This window comes from Lissotriton helveticus, chromosome 6 (genome assembly GCF_964261635.1).
Source record: "Lissotriton helveticus chromosome 6, aLisHel1.1, whole genome shotgun sequence".
In the NCBI taxonomy this organism is placed as follows: Eukaryota; Metazoa; Chordata; class Amphibia; order Caudata; family Salamandridae; genus Lissotriton; species Lissotriton helveticus.
In genome coordinates, this window is record NC_136067.1 from 1200226628 (window position 1) to 1200242903 (window position 16276).

The 16276-nt window shown below is 40.5% G+C and overlaps 1 protein-coding gene across 7 annotated transcripts in view; it reads left to right on the forward strand.

Annotated features, from left to right (window-relative positions):
- Positions 1 to 16276, forward strand: part of LAMA2 (laminin subunit alpha 2) — a 3430794-nt gene that overhangs the window by 2879189 nt on the left and 535329 nt on the right. For all 7 annotated transcript variants that reach the window (XM_078648920.1, XM_078648921.1, XM_078648915.1 and 4 more), the window contains one exon: positions 10842 to 10958. In XM_078648920.1, the coding sequence (XP_078505046.1) occupies positions 10842 to 10958 (117 nt within the window). The remainder of the gene's footprint in view (positions 1 to 10841; positions 10959 to 16276) is intronic.

Genomic DNA, 16276 nt, shown 5'->3' on the forward strand with positions numbered 1-16276 from the left:
GCATGCGTTGTAAAAGCATGCGTAGTAACAACATATATCCAGCCCAACTGGCATAATTAATTTACTTCTAAGCCCCTTATAAATGGTACTGCATGCACCCAGAGTCTGTAAATGAAATGCAACTAGTGCAGCAATCTTTGTGCCACCTTCTAAGGCAACACTGTAAAAAGTGTCTCAAGCCTGCCACTGCAGCTTGTAGTGCTGGTTGAAACTGTCATTTTGACCTGGCAAAAAAAAAATGTTCCCAGGTCTAAACCTTTCTTTTTAATACTTATATGTCATTCCTTTGGTTGGCCCTAAGGCTCGTAGAGCGCAGTATGTGGTGTTTAAAAAGTCCTAATAATGAAAAACTCCTAAAGTTGTTTTCCACTGTAGAAAGGCTCTCTTTTCCATAGAGTAACTCTGGGCTACCTTATTGCACTTAATAAGTGATAACATTGGTTTTAGAACAGATAGAGAATTGCTTCTTCCACTCACTTAATTTATAATTTAAGATCCTCTTTAATGGTAAAGCCAAATTTTAAGTTACTATTCTGTAAGTGGCAGTTTTAGAAAGTTAACACCAAATAGGGGTTTGGCCCAAGTGACAGGACCCAGTAAGGGCCTTTAAATAATAAGTAATCTAGATATACCTGGAATCCTACTAATTTAATTTTTGAGAAACCACACTATATGCTTTTGGCGGTTTAGGTTATTTATTTTACCCATCAATTAATTTTTTCTTTTTCAGCAAAATTATTCTGTGGATGATCTTTTTTTTCAGAGAAGCACACTGTACAATTTAACATTCCATACAGACACTGTACAACATGAATAACTCCACATACATAAATGATTATTCTCCAACATATATAGAAAATGTATGACAAATTGAAAAAATATTTTTGCCGCTATATACATCACATATATATACACATATCACAAGCTGCACAACAGTTTATCAAGTGCATAAACACTACCATGGACCCAATCCTGATTTGAAAAAAGACAATTAATCAATTTGACTCAAAAAGGCATAAATTAATTCTATCTGCCTTTTTTTTGGAATTGAGGGCATAAATGAATTACGTCTGCCGACGCGTTTCTAGCCTCGTCTTTGCAGTTACGGGTTTTCATCAGGGCTTCTTACTCTGAGTTCAACGGTCATATAAATTGCCGTAAATTGGACCGTCCTATTCCACTTGTTATCGCACAGGTTTTTTTAGTGTATTTTTCTCTCTCTTAGATGCATTCAAAGGTGCACCATGCGTGTCCTTTAATAAATGGTGCTTCTGGCTACCTGTTTTGGGCCAATGTGCCAGTCCGTCCGGGTATTATTATTCAAATTTGTTTGGACGCTCAATCTAATATTTAGTCATATGACGGCTTGCTTCTGGGGACCTGGTGCGGGCATTTTTTTCTCTTAGTCCGGCAACAGGGAGAGGGAGGTTAGGCCACACACACAGACATACAGACTCACTCAATTCCATGCATTCACACAAACACGTACAGACACACATCCATTCACAACACTCAGTCCCAAATATTCATGCATATGTGCATGCATGCACCAATTATTTAAAAACATCATGCTTACCTGCTGCAGCTCTCGGGAGGGAAGCCTCAGAGGACCCAGGACAGTTGGGGCTGCCACCTTCTCTCATTGGCTGACCTAAGGTCAACAATTGAGAGGAGGCAGCAGTCCATACCTTGTCACAGAGTGGAATGGGGTCAGGAACAGTTGCTGACCCCACCCCAATCTGTGACGAGGTGTAGGTGATAGAGATTCGGCTCTTGGCACTTCAGGGCTTATAACTGAAATGCCCAGGTCCCAGGCTATCAATGATGCTCCCCCTCAAAGTGCTCTGCCAGGCTTGAGAGGTCACACCCACAGGAGCTGTAACATCTTCAACCCTGCAAAGTTCAGCTCAGGCAGCCAGTAGTCTGCTCATTTAGCGCATGTCTAGCTCCTAGCTGCCTGACATGAACAAGAAGAGTGTCTGTCAGGCTGACCTATGCTCAGCCTGACAGACACTTTTCTTATTGAGTAAAAGGTGAGTGTGCTTGACCCCTCTGCCCATTAGTATGGGCCATGGCTACTCCAGGTGAAAATCCAGAAGTTTAGAGCTCCGATGGCAACCTGCTCATTCCAAACAGCGATACCAGCTCAACCACCAACTCGAAGCTCCAGTTCTGACATCAACCTCTTATGGACCCTTGCAATCTTGAAGCTCTAGCCAAGGTTCCTAGTGTGGAGCAGGACTTTGAGAAGGTAATCCCTTCTGGGGTAAACCTTGTCCTTTTGCTCCATTGCAGTCAGTCTGAACTTTTGACTTTAACACAGTCAGCATGAACAGATAACAACTAGTGGCACTCTGCTGCTCTTGGCGCTATCCTTAGCTGAAAGTTAAAAAATGTATAACTTCGATTATATTGATTTAGTTTTCCTTGTTTTAGTTTCATTTTATTTATTACATTTCACTCTATTGTTTTCTAAATTGTTTTGGGGTATTTCTTTGTTTGGTTTTCACTTTAATTCTGTTTAAGTGCTGCATTATTAGTTTACATATTGCATCCAAGTTAAACATAACTGTTTGTGTGCCAAACTACCAGAGGGTTAAGCACATGTCTATTTACTTTGTGGTTCACTCAGACAATGGGTGTCTTTATTACTTGAGTGGGGCTCTCACTTCTTCAACTAATATCCCAGGGGCATATTATTAAGCACGGCGATAGGCAATTATCGCCGCTTTAGCGGACGTTTCCGGCCGCTAAGCGGCGATAATTCTATCGCCCTTTTAGCAAGCTGTCGCTAACTGATGTTAGCGGCAGCTTTTAGGCGATAGCGAGCGGTTTGGGGCCCGCTTTGCATGTCAGCGATGTTTATCGCTGAAGACATGCAAAGTGGGTGTACCCAACCTGTTAGCGACTGAAAGCAGTCGCTAACGTCGCTATCCCCTATTAGCAAGGCAGGCGTAGCGATGGAAATATTCGCGCTAAGTGCGAATATCTTCAAATACTAACACCTGCCCAGACCAGTTCTTAGCCATGTTATCCAATGGGAGGTGGATAACATGGCTAAGAGCATTTCGTCGCTAATGCATGAATATCGCTGTATTCTCAGCGATATTCACACATTTCGCCGCTATCGCTGGATATTTTAGCACAATGGAGAAAAACGTTGCTAATAGCATGTTTTCTCCACTTAGATATCCAGTGATAGGCAGCGATAAAAAAAACGCCGCTAAGCCTATTTACCGATAATTATCGCTAATTGTTGGTAATATGCCCCCCAATTCCTTACGTTATCTCATTATCACAACAGAGCACAGCAATATTTCACGCAATGTTGCATTGTGTGAGTGGGAGCAAATCGAGGCCGGGACTTCTATTTAATTCTGAATTTCCTTAATCAGCATCTTTATATTGCTTATATGGGTGTGATGTTGCACCCAAAGCTGAAACCGTCTCTAAACACATATTTAAGATACTGTTCTTAAGCTGGATCTGCATCTATTGGAAAAGACAAACCTATTTTAGGGATGAAGTATTTCTAAACATTTCTTTGCATGGATTTCAGAACTTGAATATTTTTGTTATGTTATGTTACACGCTTGAAATAGGAAGCTTAGGTTTGGCTGAATTTGCTGTTCTTAATGGTTTGATGGAAATGTATTTAATAACTCCAGATCTCAAATAACTCGAACTCGACCCATGCAGTGCTCAGTGAGTAGGTTATAACATCTTAAAATCCCAGGATGTTAAGCCAGGCCGGGAATCAAACTGTTTTCCAAGTTTGGTTTCAAAGTTGACAGCTCTAGCCTCGAGGCCATATCTGCTCCATAGTCTAGTCACATCTCCACTAGAATGCAGTCATGTCGGTGGACTGCTTCTTCATAGATACAAACTTGGTCCCATATTCCAGCCATATATCAGCTTTTAGCTTGGGTCTTTGTTTTTCATAGAGACAACGTTGATTTGTTAGTTCAACTCGTCCACTCAGGTAGAACCACTTGTAAAGTACCATATCAAGGCATCTAAGGCTGACTCCATGCCATGATCCTGTCTAAAACTTAGATTAAACGTGTGTGGAGCTAACTACAGATTTCAAAATGAAAATGACATTGTTAAGCATTCTTTAGGTTACAAAGTGGAATGAGGCATCTGGACATTATTCTACTGCGGTCTTGATGTAGGGGCGAGTGTTCTAATTTTGAAGTAAGAAAAATACGCTTATTTAGACAAGATGGGCATTTAATTTCATGCAACAACTTGCTTTTAAATTAGACGAGGACAATGTAGCCAATCTGGTTGCAATTATTATACTTGGGAGCCAATCTATCCATTAAAATCTTTAGGAAGTGATCTGCTTTCATCCAAAGTATGGCCACACTCTGTCTGGCAACCACAAATGAAAAGAGTACAGCTCTCATGGCTTTATTGGAAAGGTGGGAGCTTCAGTACATTAAAAGTTATTCTTTTGCTATTGGTAGCACATGACATGGTATTTTGTAAGTGACCAGCTCAGGCCACTTTCATTGAGTCTTTCTTAGGGTTAGATGGACTGTCATTCTGCCTGCAGACCTGGTGGAATTTGGTGACTCTGTAACACAGAGTTCTGGCCAAATACTGCTGTTCACGGCGTGGCAGTATTTTTTTTCCCGCGAGGCTCCAGAAATGTTAGCTCTAGCTGGACTTAGCATTTATGATCTTGTGCAGTTGCTGTTGTTTTACATTTGTAAAGTGCGCATTGCTTGAAAAAGGGTTGGTGGAATGAAAGAGATGGCTTGTGTTGCTTAATTGTAAGAATACCATAATTTGGAGTTGAATTGCTGTAGATTAACTGAGTAAAGTAGCTCGTGGGCCGAGAGTCTCACTCCTTTGGGTCCCTAAGAGATGCATAACGGGAGTACCTCCCCAAGATAAATCCAGGTGCAGGGCCCCAGGATGAATGCAGATGCTGCATACATTGAAGGATATTTATTCTCTAAAACGTCTGGGATGGCGGAAGTGACATCATGAACAATCTGACAACGAATGACACAATTTCTTGACCCTTTCGTTCACCTCCAGCCTCTCAACAAATTCCTAGTTGCTGGCGGGGAAAGGAAAGGGTGGTAAGTGGAAACTCCAGAAAGTAAACATCAATTGGGGACTGTTTCTTCATTTGTGGTCTGTGTTCCATGATATACCTGAAGGTTTCAGTCCAATTAAACTCCAGTTTAGCAGGCATATCACAGAGCCATACAAGATGGTTAGAGAGGACTAGGGAGGTCAGCATCCAAATCTGCAAACTCCCAGGCCTCCTATTAGCTTCCTCATAGTCTGTGTTTGCTGTTACTTCTGATCAGCAAGACCAATACAAACGCTCACTATTTCCAACGTGTGACCTCTTTGCGTTGGGCCAGGCTTTTTGATTCTGTATGACGCTACTTTCTTATTCTTAAGCATATGATGCAGTCTTTAGGCTGGTGCGCAGTGGAGAGAAAAAGAGGCCGGTCTCCCCTCTTGCAATGATTTATAAGCCTCTGGGCACCCCCGATGACGTCACCAGCCCGCGACCCTCATCTCATCCTGAAAAGCCTGAAGAGAGAAGAGGGACTCCCACTTTAGGCTCCTGCACTTGGAGCCACTAAGGGCGCCCCACCGCTATTTGTGAGGGGCTCCTGGTCATTCTTATTGGTATTATAATTAGCCATCAATATTTGTGCTGTGTGCCTATATTTCATAAATACACAATTTATGTACAGGGTTATGTATTAGTAATATATCGTTCTGCCTTACTTCCTGTAAGGTGTGTACACACATACTTCATTCTGTAAATGTATTTCATGATCCCTTTTGCCAATGTAGCAGTGAAAGTTACTACCACTTTACGACATATTTTCCGTACTAGGGTAGAGTGAAATAAAGATTAGCGGTTCTCCTGCCTTGCTAAACCAACTGTTTCTCCACTCTAATTAGACTTGGGGGAAGTAGCCCTGGGCTACAGTCAGCAGAGCCTCTACTGACACTGCCGATGGAAGCCCCTATCCCGTGGTTGGTCCACCACAAGACTGCTGGGTCACAGTGGCGGTCATCCCACCGTAATCAGGGTGAGACTACCATCACTCATAGTACCTGCCCATGTCTGCCTTGCAAAGTATGGGAGATGCGAAGAGGAAAATGCAGAAAACCCGGCCATTTGTTTCTTATTTGGACAAAGCAAACACTGCTCTTGGGAACAAACTTTGCTAGGTGAGCGCTGTAAGCCTTCCTTGCTGGAACAGGAGTTGCTCTGGAACTGAGATCGCCAAGATGCAGGTGGGATACTTGAGTAGGGATGACCGTCCCCTCCCGTGGAGACAGAGGTCATGACATCCACCTCCTGGTTGACCACCAGACCGCCTGCTATGATTTAAATACGCTTGCCTTATGTATGTGTGTGGCAAGTAGCAGGATGGACCTTCCGGAACTCACAAATTATCCTATTGGATCGCTGGTAAGACCAGAGTATGGTACTTGCTGCATTACAATGTAGTGGTGGGGATGATGGGACACCTGTCTGTTTTCTTGACTCTGCATAGCTGGTGGATATACCTTGATGATTTGAGGACCAAGAGAAATCTACTGGGTGTGACTAGAAAACCACTTGGCCCACATAAGCACAAGTAATGACTACGGTCCAGCCATGAATCATACCCTGGGATACAGAGGTAAGTAACTCATGTGGTGTGACTTAATGCCACAGTCACCTACCAAAATGTGGGACAGGAGCTCCTCTTTCTGCTGCTAGATGAACTGAACAACATGCAAGGAGACTGAGACAGCCCATGATGAAGAGAAGGCAGGTATCTTGGAATATTCTGCTTTCGAATTTTAAATGGTGGATGATTCCATAGCAAATAACTCTACTAAACCAGCAGACTGACGCACTCCATCAGAGGCTTAAATGGGACCCCAGTGCTCAACTACCTGCTACATTAATGTTGCATTAATGAATACTCATAAAAAAAAATCTTTTTAGTAGTCACTATGACCAGGTTTGTGCCACGTTTAGGAAAAATAAAAACTAGCATAAACTTCTTGAGATTTTATGTACTTCCCTGTTTTGTTTAAAAATGCAGCGAAAACGTCTGCAGGAACCGACTTCATGCTGGAAAACTATAGGAAAGTGTGTTTGTTTGGCAATAAAAGTCAATTACCGTCTTGCATCTATTGTGCTGAAAACGTTTTTCAGAACGAAAATTTAAACTTACCCAACATCAAACTTTGCCAATAGATCACAAATGGTTAAATTCACATTAATGAACAACCACAGGTGCTAGTCAGCATGCCAATAGAACAATTGATTCTCCCGTACCAACATAGCATATCGATCAACTCACACGGCGTGACTGTGTGTCACATGCTTTCGGCTCTGTTCACCTGGTCTCCCTGTGAAGACCATGTGAACAGAGGGAGAGAAACGTGAGCCGGAAAACCATTTATCACTCACTTTCTTTCTCACTCTCTCACTCACTCTCATTCAATCTCACTCATTCTCTCACTGATATCCTCTGCCCCTGACTCTTTTGCTGACTCTCTGTTGCACTAACTCTGTAACTTACATTCACTATTCCACTCCTTATCTCACTTTAGCTCACTCTCATTCTGTCACTCTCAATGTCCGTCACTCTTGCACTCGCATTGATTATCATTCATTACCACTTTTATTCATTGTTTGATTCCATCGCTCTTGCTCATTCACTCACTCACTCTCTCTCACTCTTACACACACTCAATCAACCACACTGCCTCTCTAGCATACACACATGCTTACAGCATTTGTTGGCACATGCATCAACGTAGGCTTTTGCGATTCCTAAATAGCGATTTTTAAAGAATCGCTATTTAGGAATCGCAAAAGCCTATGCATGTAGGAATCGCTATAAAAATAGCGATTCCTAAACATTCCTTAATTGCTACTCGCAAATTGCTAGTCGCAATTAAGGAATGCTGTCCCATTAATTCCTATGGGCCTTCAGGCCCATAGGAATGAATTGGAGATTGCATGAGCAATTTGCGAGTACCAGTAGGTACTCGCATAGTGCTCATGCAATTTCAAGGGCGCAAGGGTGTCAAAATGACCCCTGTTTCACCCCTGAAATTGATCTCTGTACATATGTTTCACACACACATGCCAAGGGCATGTGTGTGCGCAACATGAAACTTTGAAAAATGCACAAAAGTGCATTTTTCAAAGTTTTTGCAAATTACCATGAAGTTCAACTTCATGGTAATTTGCTACTCCTATTAACGAAATCTCAAATTTGTTAACTTTCATGCATTGCATTTAAGTAATCTCAATTTGGGATTCCTTAAATGCAATCACAATTTAAGGAATCGCAATTTAGAGATTCCTTAAATTGCGATTTTTGCATTTGGGATGATGCATCCCAAATGCAAAAATACCGGTGGCAAAGGGGCGGATTCTGAGAATCTGCCTGTTTGCGACCGGTATTTGGTTTGATGCATGGGGCCCTTGATCGTTTTTGTTATTTCACGTACCCTCTGATGTCTGACTGTGTTCTGCTTTGGGAACTCCTCAGCCTCTAAATCTACGTTTATAGATCATGGACATACAGTGTGATAGACAGTGCAAGGCCTGATGTGGTCTTGCCCTGTTAATCACGCTGTAATAGTAGCCCTGGGCCTTGCAGTTGGTTAGTGTTGAGAGGCAGCACTCTGATAGAGAAGTGTCAGTCCTGCTTCAAGTCCCACCTCTACTCTTGTAGAGGGGTGACTGTCAGGATTCTAAATGCACAAATTGCACATACAGTCTAGAAGTGGTGTATGACACAACCACGCATGCCTAAACTACGCGTTCCTTAACAACGTGGTCAAAACAAAGAATGCTTCTAAACCACGAATTCCTTGACCACACAAGTCTTTGCAACAACTTGCCTTAGGGAAAGTGATGGTCTTTGGAACAGTATAATTTACTATTCCAAATCCAGTCTGCGCAACAGTAGGGAAAGCATTCAACTTTAAAGTCCAGCACTGCTATACCTAAGGCAAGTCGTTGTAACAACATGCATGGTAAATGAATGTGTGGTTAAGATGCATTTGTTGTTCTGACCGTATTGCGAAGGCAACGTGTGGTTCAACCGTCGTAGTAATGACTGTTTCTCGCCTCAAGAGGTCTTCTAACCACCAATACATGCACAGTTTGTTGTGTATGATTTATTTAGAGTGAGTCCAAAACTGCTTGCGGTTGTCACACTGACTGGGGAAAAAGTGTGCACATACCGCTTTTGCCTTGGTAGGCATGGAGAACTTGTTCAGGCTGTCATGTGCATTCTGTGTAAGTTTTCTACTGTCAGTCTGAGAATCTGAAGAAGTGGTGCACAGCTTCAAACTATCAGACTGCAGGATCTTAAAAAATGTGGGGAATGCCAGAACACTCGAATGTGGGAGTTGCGACAGTCACATATCAAAGTAAAATAGTTGATAAAAACAATAACATCAAAAATACAAAGTGATCAATAGCACATAGAAAAAAGGGCACGTAATATAATCAGTATCAGCGTATTGTGAATGCCAGGGTGGTGGTGCGTACACTGCTGCACCGGCGGGCCAACCGCCCTATTACTAGTTTAACTGTCGGACCACCAAAGGACTGCTTCAACCACCACGGTTCGGTGATGCCTCGGCAGTGTTGCAGCAGTGTGAGGCAGCAGTATGCTGGTGGTGCCACTGCGGAACCGCCAAGCATATTATGAGTTTCCTCACATCCACCCTTTTCATGGTTGTAACCCCTCCATGGAAAGGGTGGTGGGGAGGAAACAAAGGGGGCCCTACAGGACATCCTGTTGTCTCAAGGACAGGGTTGCATGCAGGGGGGGCACTGTGTGTGCCTCCTTGCGTGCATGTACCACCCTGTTCCTGCAGAGCATGGAATTCACAGTTCATGACGTGCAAGAATCGGCTTTGGCGCTACTATTGCAGTGCCTTTCTAATAGGCACCGCCAAAAGACCGCCCCCCAGTCAAGGCAAAAACTCCTAATCTGGTGGGGAGCTGGCAGTCAAATCTGGTGGTATGGAGCAGGGCGCCGATCTGACATCCCGCTCCTACACCGCCAAACTCTTAATCAGGCCCAAAGTTTACCACATTGGTTTCGTGGCGCTAAATATCATAAATAACCTTCACTTGTCAAAATTGTAAACAGTGCTAAGACTTCCTTAACTTAAATTCATGTTTTTTTTTTAATTCAAGGTTCAAAATAAACTTTATTCGGTCAAAAAAGACCATAAAAGTATATGTTAAAAACAAATCATACACTTTAAAATCACAAAAGTTAATACCTAAAATGTACATCATCATTGCCCATCCATGGCATCAAAGCTGAATCATGTTGCATTTCTTTTCTGTAGCATCTTGGTTTTCTAAGTATTGCAACATTGACATGAACTGTTCCTACAGGACCAAGGTGATGGGTAAACAATTAACATACTCTCCCATAAACTGCATGACAGTGGGAAAGTCAATGTCATACTTTCAATCGGCTGAAACATTGCCCAACATATTTAAGCATCACCTTGCGACTGTAACTTCTCAAAAGTATCACATGAGTAGCAGATGCATATGAAGAATCCATTAATTGCATGAATAGGTTATGCAATATTGACTAACGTGGCTAAAAGTAGGGCGTGTGGAATTTGGCATTCAAAACGAGTGAACTGGATACATTCAATTACATTTGTATCCGTTGCAGATTTGAGCATCATACTGTGTGATGGTACTCACTGGTTGGCTTGCTGTTCACATTTGATGCTAGCGTACTCTTTGCAATCGCTTAGAAAAGGTGTAAATTAAGCATGATTTTTTTTTTATTCCACAGAGAATGGAGACCACCTGAACGGCATACGCCAGAGGCTGCAGAATGCAGAAAGAAAGAACCATGATCTTCTCAGAGACTTGAATAATACCCTTGGGAAACTCTCTGCAATTCCCAGTGGTAAGTGCTAATGGGCCATGGCTTTTATCCATCGCGTTTCATAGGTTTGTCTATAGTGTATTTCTGCATGTCTTGTTATTTATTAACAGATGAAGGCCTGCCCTTAGACTTTCACCCACAATTGATGGGGTGATAACTTATGTCAGATGTGAATTCATTATTTTCTCCTTCTCATTCATTTGTGGCAGACAGATGTGCAAACAATCTTTGACACGTTAGTGATTCCATTTATTTTTAGGCTGCTGCTATTGACTGTATATTACACATACAATGACACATATAGATCATACATACCAGTAGTTAATCTTTTTATCGTATTAATCCAGATCTTGTATGCAGAGAAAGTTCAGTTTAGAGTATGTGGCAAACGGGGGTAAGGAGGGCTAGTCATTTGTGGTTTGTTACAGCTTTAGGGCCCGATTCACAAAAGTAATCTGAGACAAAATCCTAACTTTACGATTTTTGGTATTCACAAAGGGTATTTAGGAGTAGGAAAGTTAGGATTTTTTCTCAGTCAAACTTAAGTTTTGGTCTTAAATTTAACTTAAGTAAAACTTAAGTTTAACTGAAACAAAATCGTAACTTTACTTCTTCTAAATGCCCTTTATGAATACCAAAAGTCATAAAGTTGGGATTTTGTCTCAGATTACTTTTGTAAATCTGGCCCATTTTCCCAAGGGTATGGGGGTAAGACGAACAGGTGCATAACACGTTCTTGGTTTCTAGAATTACTTGTGTAATTGTTTTTGCGCCTTTTAATGGAAGATCTCTGATGGCAAAGCTTACAAACAGGGTAGAAAACAGCAGTCTCAATACAAGAAGTATCTGATCTTCCACACCCTTGACATTAACAGTGAAAAACCCTCTACCTTGGTAGAAGATTGCTTGTGGAGAATCAAAACGTCTTTGTTTTAACAACTATACGGTCTGTGGACACACACTGATGAATACATTTCAATTTGTTATGGATTGCTGGTGTAATTTTTGGCACTCATTTGTGAATAGAAGCTAATCCTATTATTTCTATTGGAACTCAAGGGATTATCTCCTAAGAGTGCATGGGTGCTTACGCAGCACTATGCAATTTTGTGCTCAACCGTAGGCTATCTTAGTGGTAAGTAAATTGATACAACGCTTTGTGTTGTCTTGTGCCAGGTGTGTGTGCATGAAAAACCTTAGTAAATAACCCCTCCATTAGAAAGTTATCTAGTAGAACATACCAAGAAGAATAGGACGCTGGTAACTGATTGAGAGGTCCTAGTTAGAAATCCCTAAGCCCAACGTCCTGGAAAGTAAAGGACAGTAAAGGGACCTTAAAACATTTAGGGCCTGATTTAGAAGTCGTGGAGGGGAACACCCCGTCACAAATGTGACGGATATCCCGTTCGCCGTATTACGATCACATTCTACCCTATGGGGATCATAATGCGGCGGACTGGTTATCTGTCGCATTTGTGACAGCAGATTCCCTCTGCCGACTCCTAAATCAGGCCCTTAACTCTATTGTATTTTGAAGTAGCTGATTATTGATTGTGCATTGCTGAAGGATCATACATGCAAATCCATATGAGAATAGGATCATAATTTAGGTTGCATATTGTATTTGAGCACATTTACCCCACAGGTAAATTTGCTGCATAAGGAATATCCATCTGAACTAAATAGGTCATATCATTCCAGTGTGAGCGTTTTTTTTTTTTTTTTTAATCAGAACTATGCTTCTTATGGGCACACAATTGCAAGGGTTAGTAGTCTGTTTCTAGTATCTTAATGCTATATTTTCTTGCTGTTGACTTAGCATACAGGAAGCCCATACAGGAAGTGTGAAGAGTAGTGTATTTTGTACCTATCTCTATGCATACCACACATAGCTCACATCATGAAATTCTTTTTAGAGTTGGCAAAGCAACCAGCGATTCTGGTGTGAAGGACATCAAACCTGGGCTTCTATGGGAATTCACAAGGGCATATTATCAAGCCCCTTATCGCCGCTTTAGCGGCAGTTTCCTGACGCTAAGGTGGCAATAATGTTATTGCTGTTCTTGGTAATATGGCCCATGGAATTTTTTAGCTTCTTACATGTCGAGACAGACACACACAGACACTGCTACACATTAGCTGAAGGAGGTTTGCGCCAAAAAATGATCCATTAACCTTGCACTCCTAGCAGTCAAGGTTTCCACTTTGACCACTTCTTTAAGCACTGATAGCCACTCCCTAAAATGGGGAATTCTTATCCTTCCATGTGTTTGATTTTTTAAATATTTTCAATCAGGTGATATTTGGAGCAGGGAAGGTTATCATCTGCATTCACTTCTAGTCTTGAAAGTTCTCTTCTTTTGCGCTAGAAAGAGAGAGTATAGGACCTCTGCCGTGAAGATGCATAGGTTTCTCACTATTGTATGGGTTCAACAATGGCCTTTTGAAAAACATATGAAAATGATTAGCCATCTTCTCCCCACACCGGTGATAGTTGAACTCTTACTGTGGAAATGAGCTTACTACTATTATGGTGGGGGCTAAATATATAAGCTAAATTACATGTATCAACTATATTCTCACCTAGGTGCTTTAAGGGCGGTAGTAGCAAGCTTCTTGAGATTGCATGAGATAATATATATGTTTTTCATTTGTTATGTTAGACATTTAGCTAAGATTGCTTCCGTCCTTTTCCTTGATCCCTATAAAATTGCCATACCGCTGAGAATCTGGCCTTCCAATAATCTGTGTATGATGAATGCCATGTCCTAGTTCATGGATATGTTATGTGACGATTATGTGATGGTAGATTTTTAAAATAGGAAGTCATTTGCATGCATTTAAAAAAAGCGATCCAAACACTTGTTTATGCTTGCTTATTGTTGAGTCTGAAAAATGACTTCACAGCACTATTCTCCTTGGCAGATCCCCTATACATAGTGTTGCATCAATAAACTCTCATGTTATGGGGTCTTTTGCGCTGAGTGTTATTGTTTGAGCGCAGGTTTGGGATAATGATATTTCCTCCTTTTATAATGCTATACCTGGCATATTCTAGGTATAGTCTTTAGCCTAATCGGTTTGAAAAATGTAGGGATGTGCTCATGAGAGCTAGAAGAATCAATTTGATTGGCAATGAGCAACATGTCTGTGTCTTTGAATCTATTGGGGGTTAATGACAACTGTATCTCAGGTAATTGTACAGCTCAGAAACTACATGTAACATTTTCTCTAGCTAACTTACATGTTGTATCTGCTTATAAAGAATTTTCTTCAAGATCCATGTTTTTTTTACTTCATATAAAAAATCTATTTCAACTCCAGAAAAAAAATGTCTATGAAAGTAAACCAGAATGGAAAGTATCATTCCCAAGCAACTTAAGATATACAAAGACAACAATTTTAACTATTACAGAGAAATGAGTTCAACAGAATAAAATAATTACCAATCTTTAATCAGAAATATAAAATTAATTCATATAGACAATACATTTCAATAACATAAATATTTCATCTAATAAAAACAGATAGGTGGCAAGGATAAAATCTTCAACGCACGTTTCGACACACAAGGTGTCTTCATCAGGAGTAGCCAAGCATACACCTAAAATTTAATTAAAGCAACAATTTAAAATTCAGTATGAACTCATTTTTACAATTGTGTTACAATATATGCATTTATTTTATATACATACATAGGCTATGTTATGGTCTGTCAAAAAATATAAAATTCCATAGATTATGAAACAACTGGATGTATTAAATGATAGTCAGTTGTAGATACATTTAATCAGTTGATACATAAGAGTCATAGTATACAGATATTGCGTATAAAAACAATCTCATCAAGTTCCCATAGATAGTATAATATGAGAATAGCAAAAGAAAAATAGAGAATGTGATAGGAAAGGCCAAAAGGTCCCTTTCTAGGAATCCTGTTTTTTGCGATCTATAGGTCAACACCCGTGAGTTGAGTTCCATAGAAGAACAATTTTCTCATAATAAGGCTTACTTGTAATTTATTTCCTGATAATGGTGATGTAGGATATATTTTTCTTAGCCAGGACCTTGAAACCTGATGAGGAGGTCACGTAATAAATGATCTAGATATAACATGGCCAATAGAAAAAGCAAGCTGCCTTATTCCATATATTAATGATAGTAAAGAAGTATTCTACAAGAAATAGATTTAGCAAAAGTGCGATATTAGTAGCCTACTTTTTTTTGACGATCGCTAATGAGACCAATGAAGATCAAAATAACACGATAATTCTTGGTCGTGGATAATATTAAAAAATGGATTTCTAAAGAAAGAAGACAGATAAATGCAGTCATAAGACAAATTTAGGCTTTTCATTGTTAAAAAAGGAAATATCCATTAGGCCAGCGAAAATATATTAATATACAAGGCCAATAATATAGATAAAAGCAGGTTTTGTTAAAATACTCGCTATTGTTAATATAGAGGTATTTCTATATTTTTAACACTGGCAGGGCTCCAATTATATTGAAAATACATATTTAAACCTATTTTGTCTATAAGCCCTGGTTCTAAATCAGCTTACCTTAAATTACTATAGATTGTTGCTGTAGGACCCACCCAATATCCTGCGTTTTTGCGTTATTGGATTTTTCAACTAAGAGACAAAAGATAGTAACCTGGCTGTTATCATGGAGCGAATTTCGTAAGTGGAATAAAAAGGTTGATAGCTTAATCTTAAAGAACGGAGAGTATATGAACTATGTACCTTATATTGTCCTAAAGGCTTCCCAAATGCAGGGTATGGGTATGGGCATGTAATAGTGTAAGCACTGTGGCGTAAGAATCTATGGAAATAGATAAACACAAAGCCAAAGAGTAAAATTAGCTCAGAGCTGAGCAAGCAGTAAATGCCGTCTTAACTACAAAGATCACGGGGTTAACGGGTAAACCAGAACATGCTGAGGGGTAAAGACAAGTTTGGGTGTCAGCCATTTTACGCAATTTATCCTTCTTATCAAAAAATGCAACATCCACTAGCACTGGTTTAGCAATTTGGTGATCTCAGGCCAGGCGACCAACAGATTCCATTTAAAAGCTTACACTGTTCTGCAGGTAATTATTAGTTGAACGTGATGGTAATGATGTATCCTGCTTCTTGTATGATTACGACAATCCGCCTTGCACCCCATTGTGTGTCCCTTTCTGTACCAAAAAGGATGCACCAAACCAGGCCAAACACCAGAGAGGTAGGGGAGTGGGAGAGGAAGCGAGAGATTGAGAGAGAGATAGCCAAACAGCATGCCCAGCTCTTCTTGTATATGGCTCTCTCTGATGTTACATATTTGGTCACTGTGCC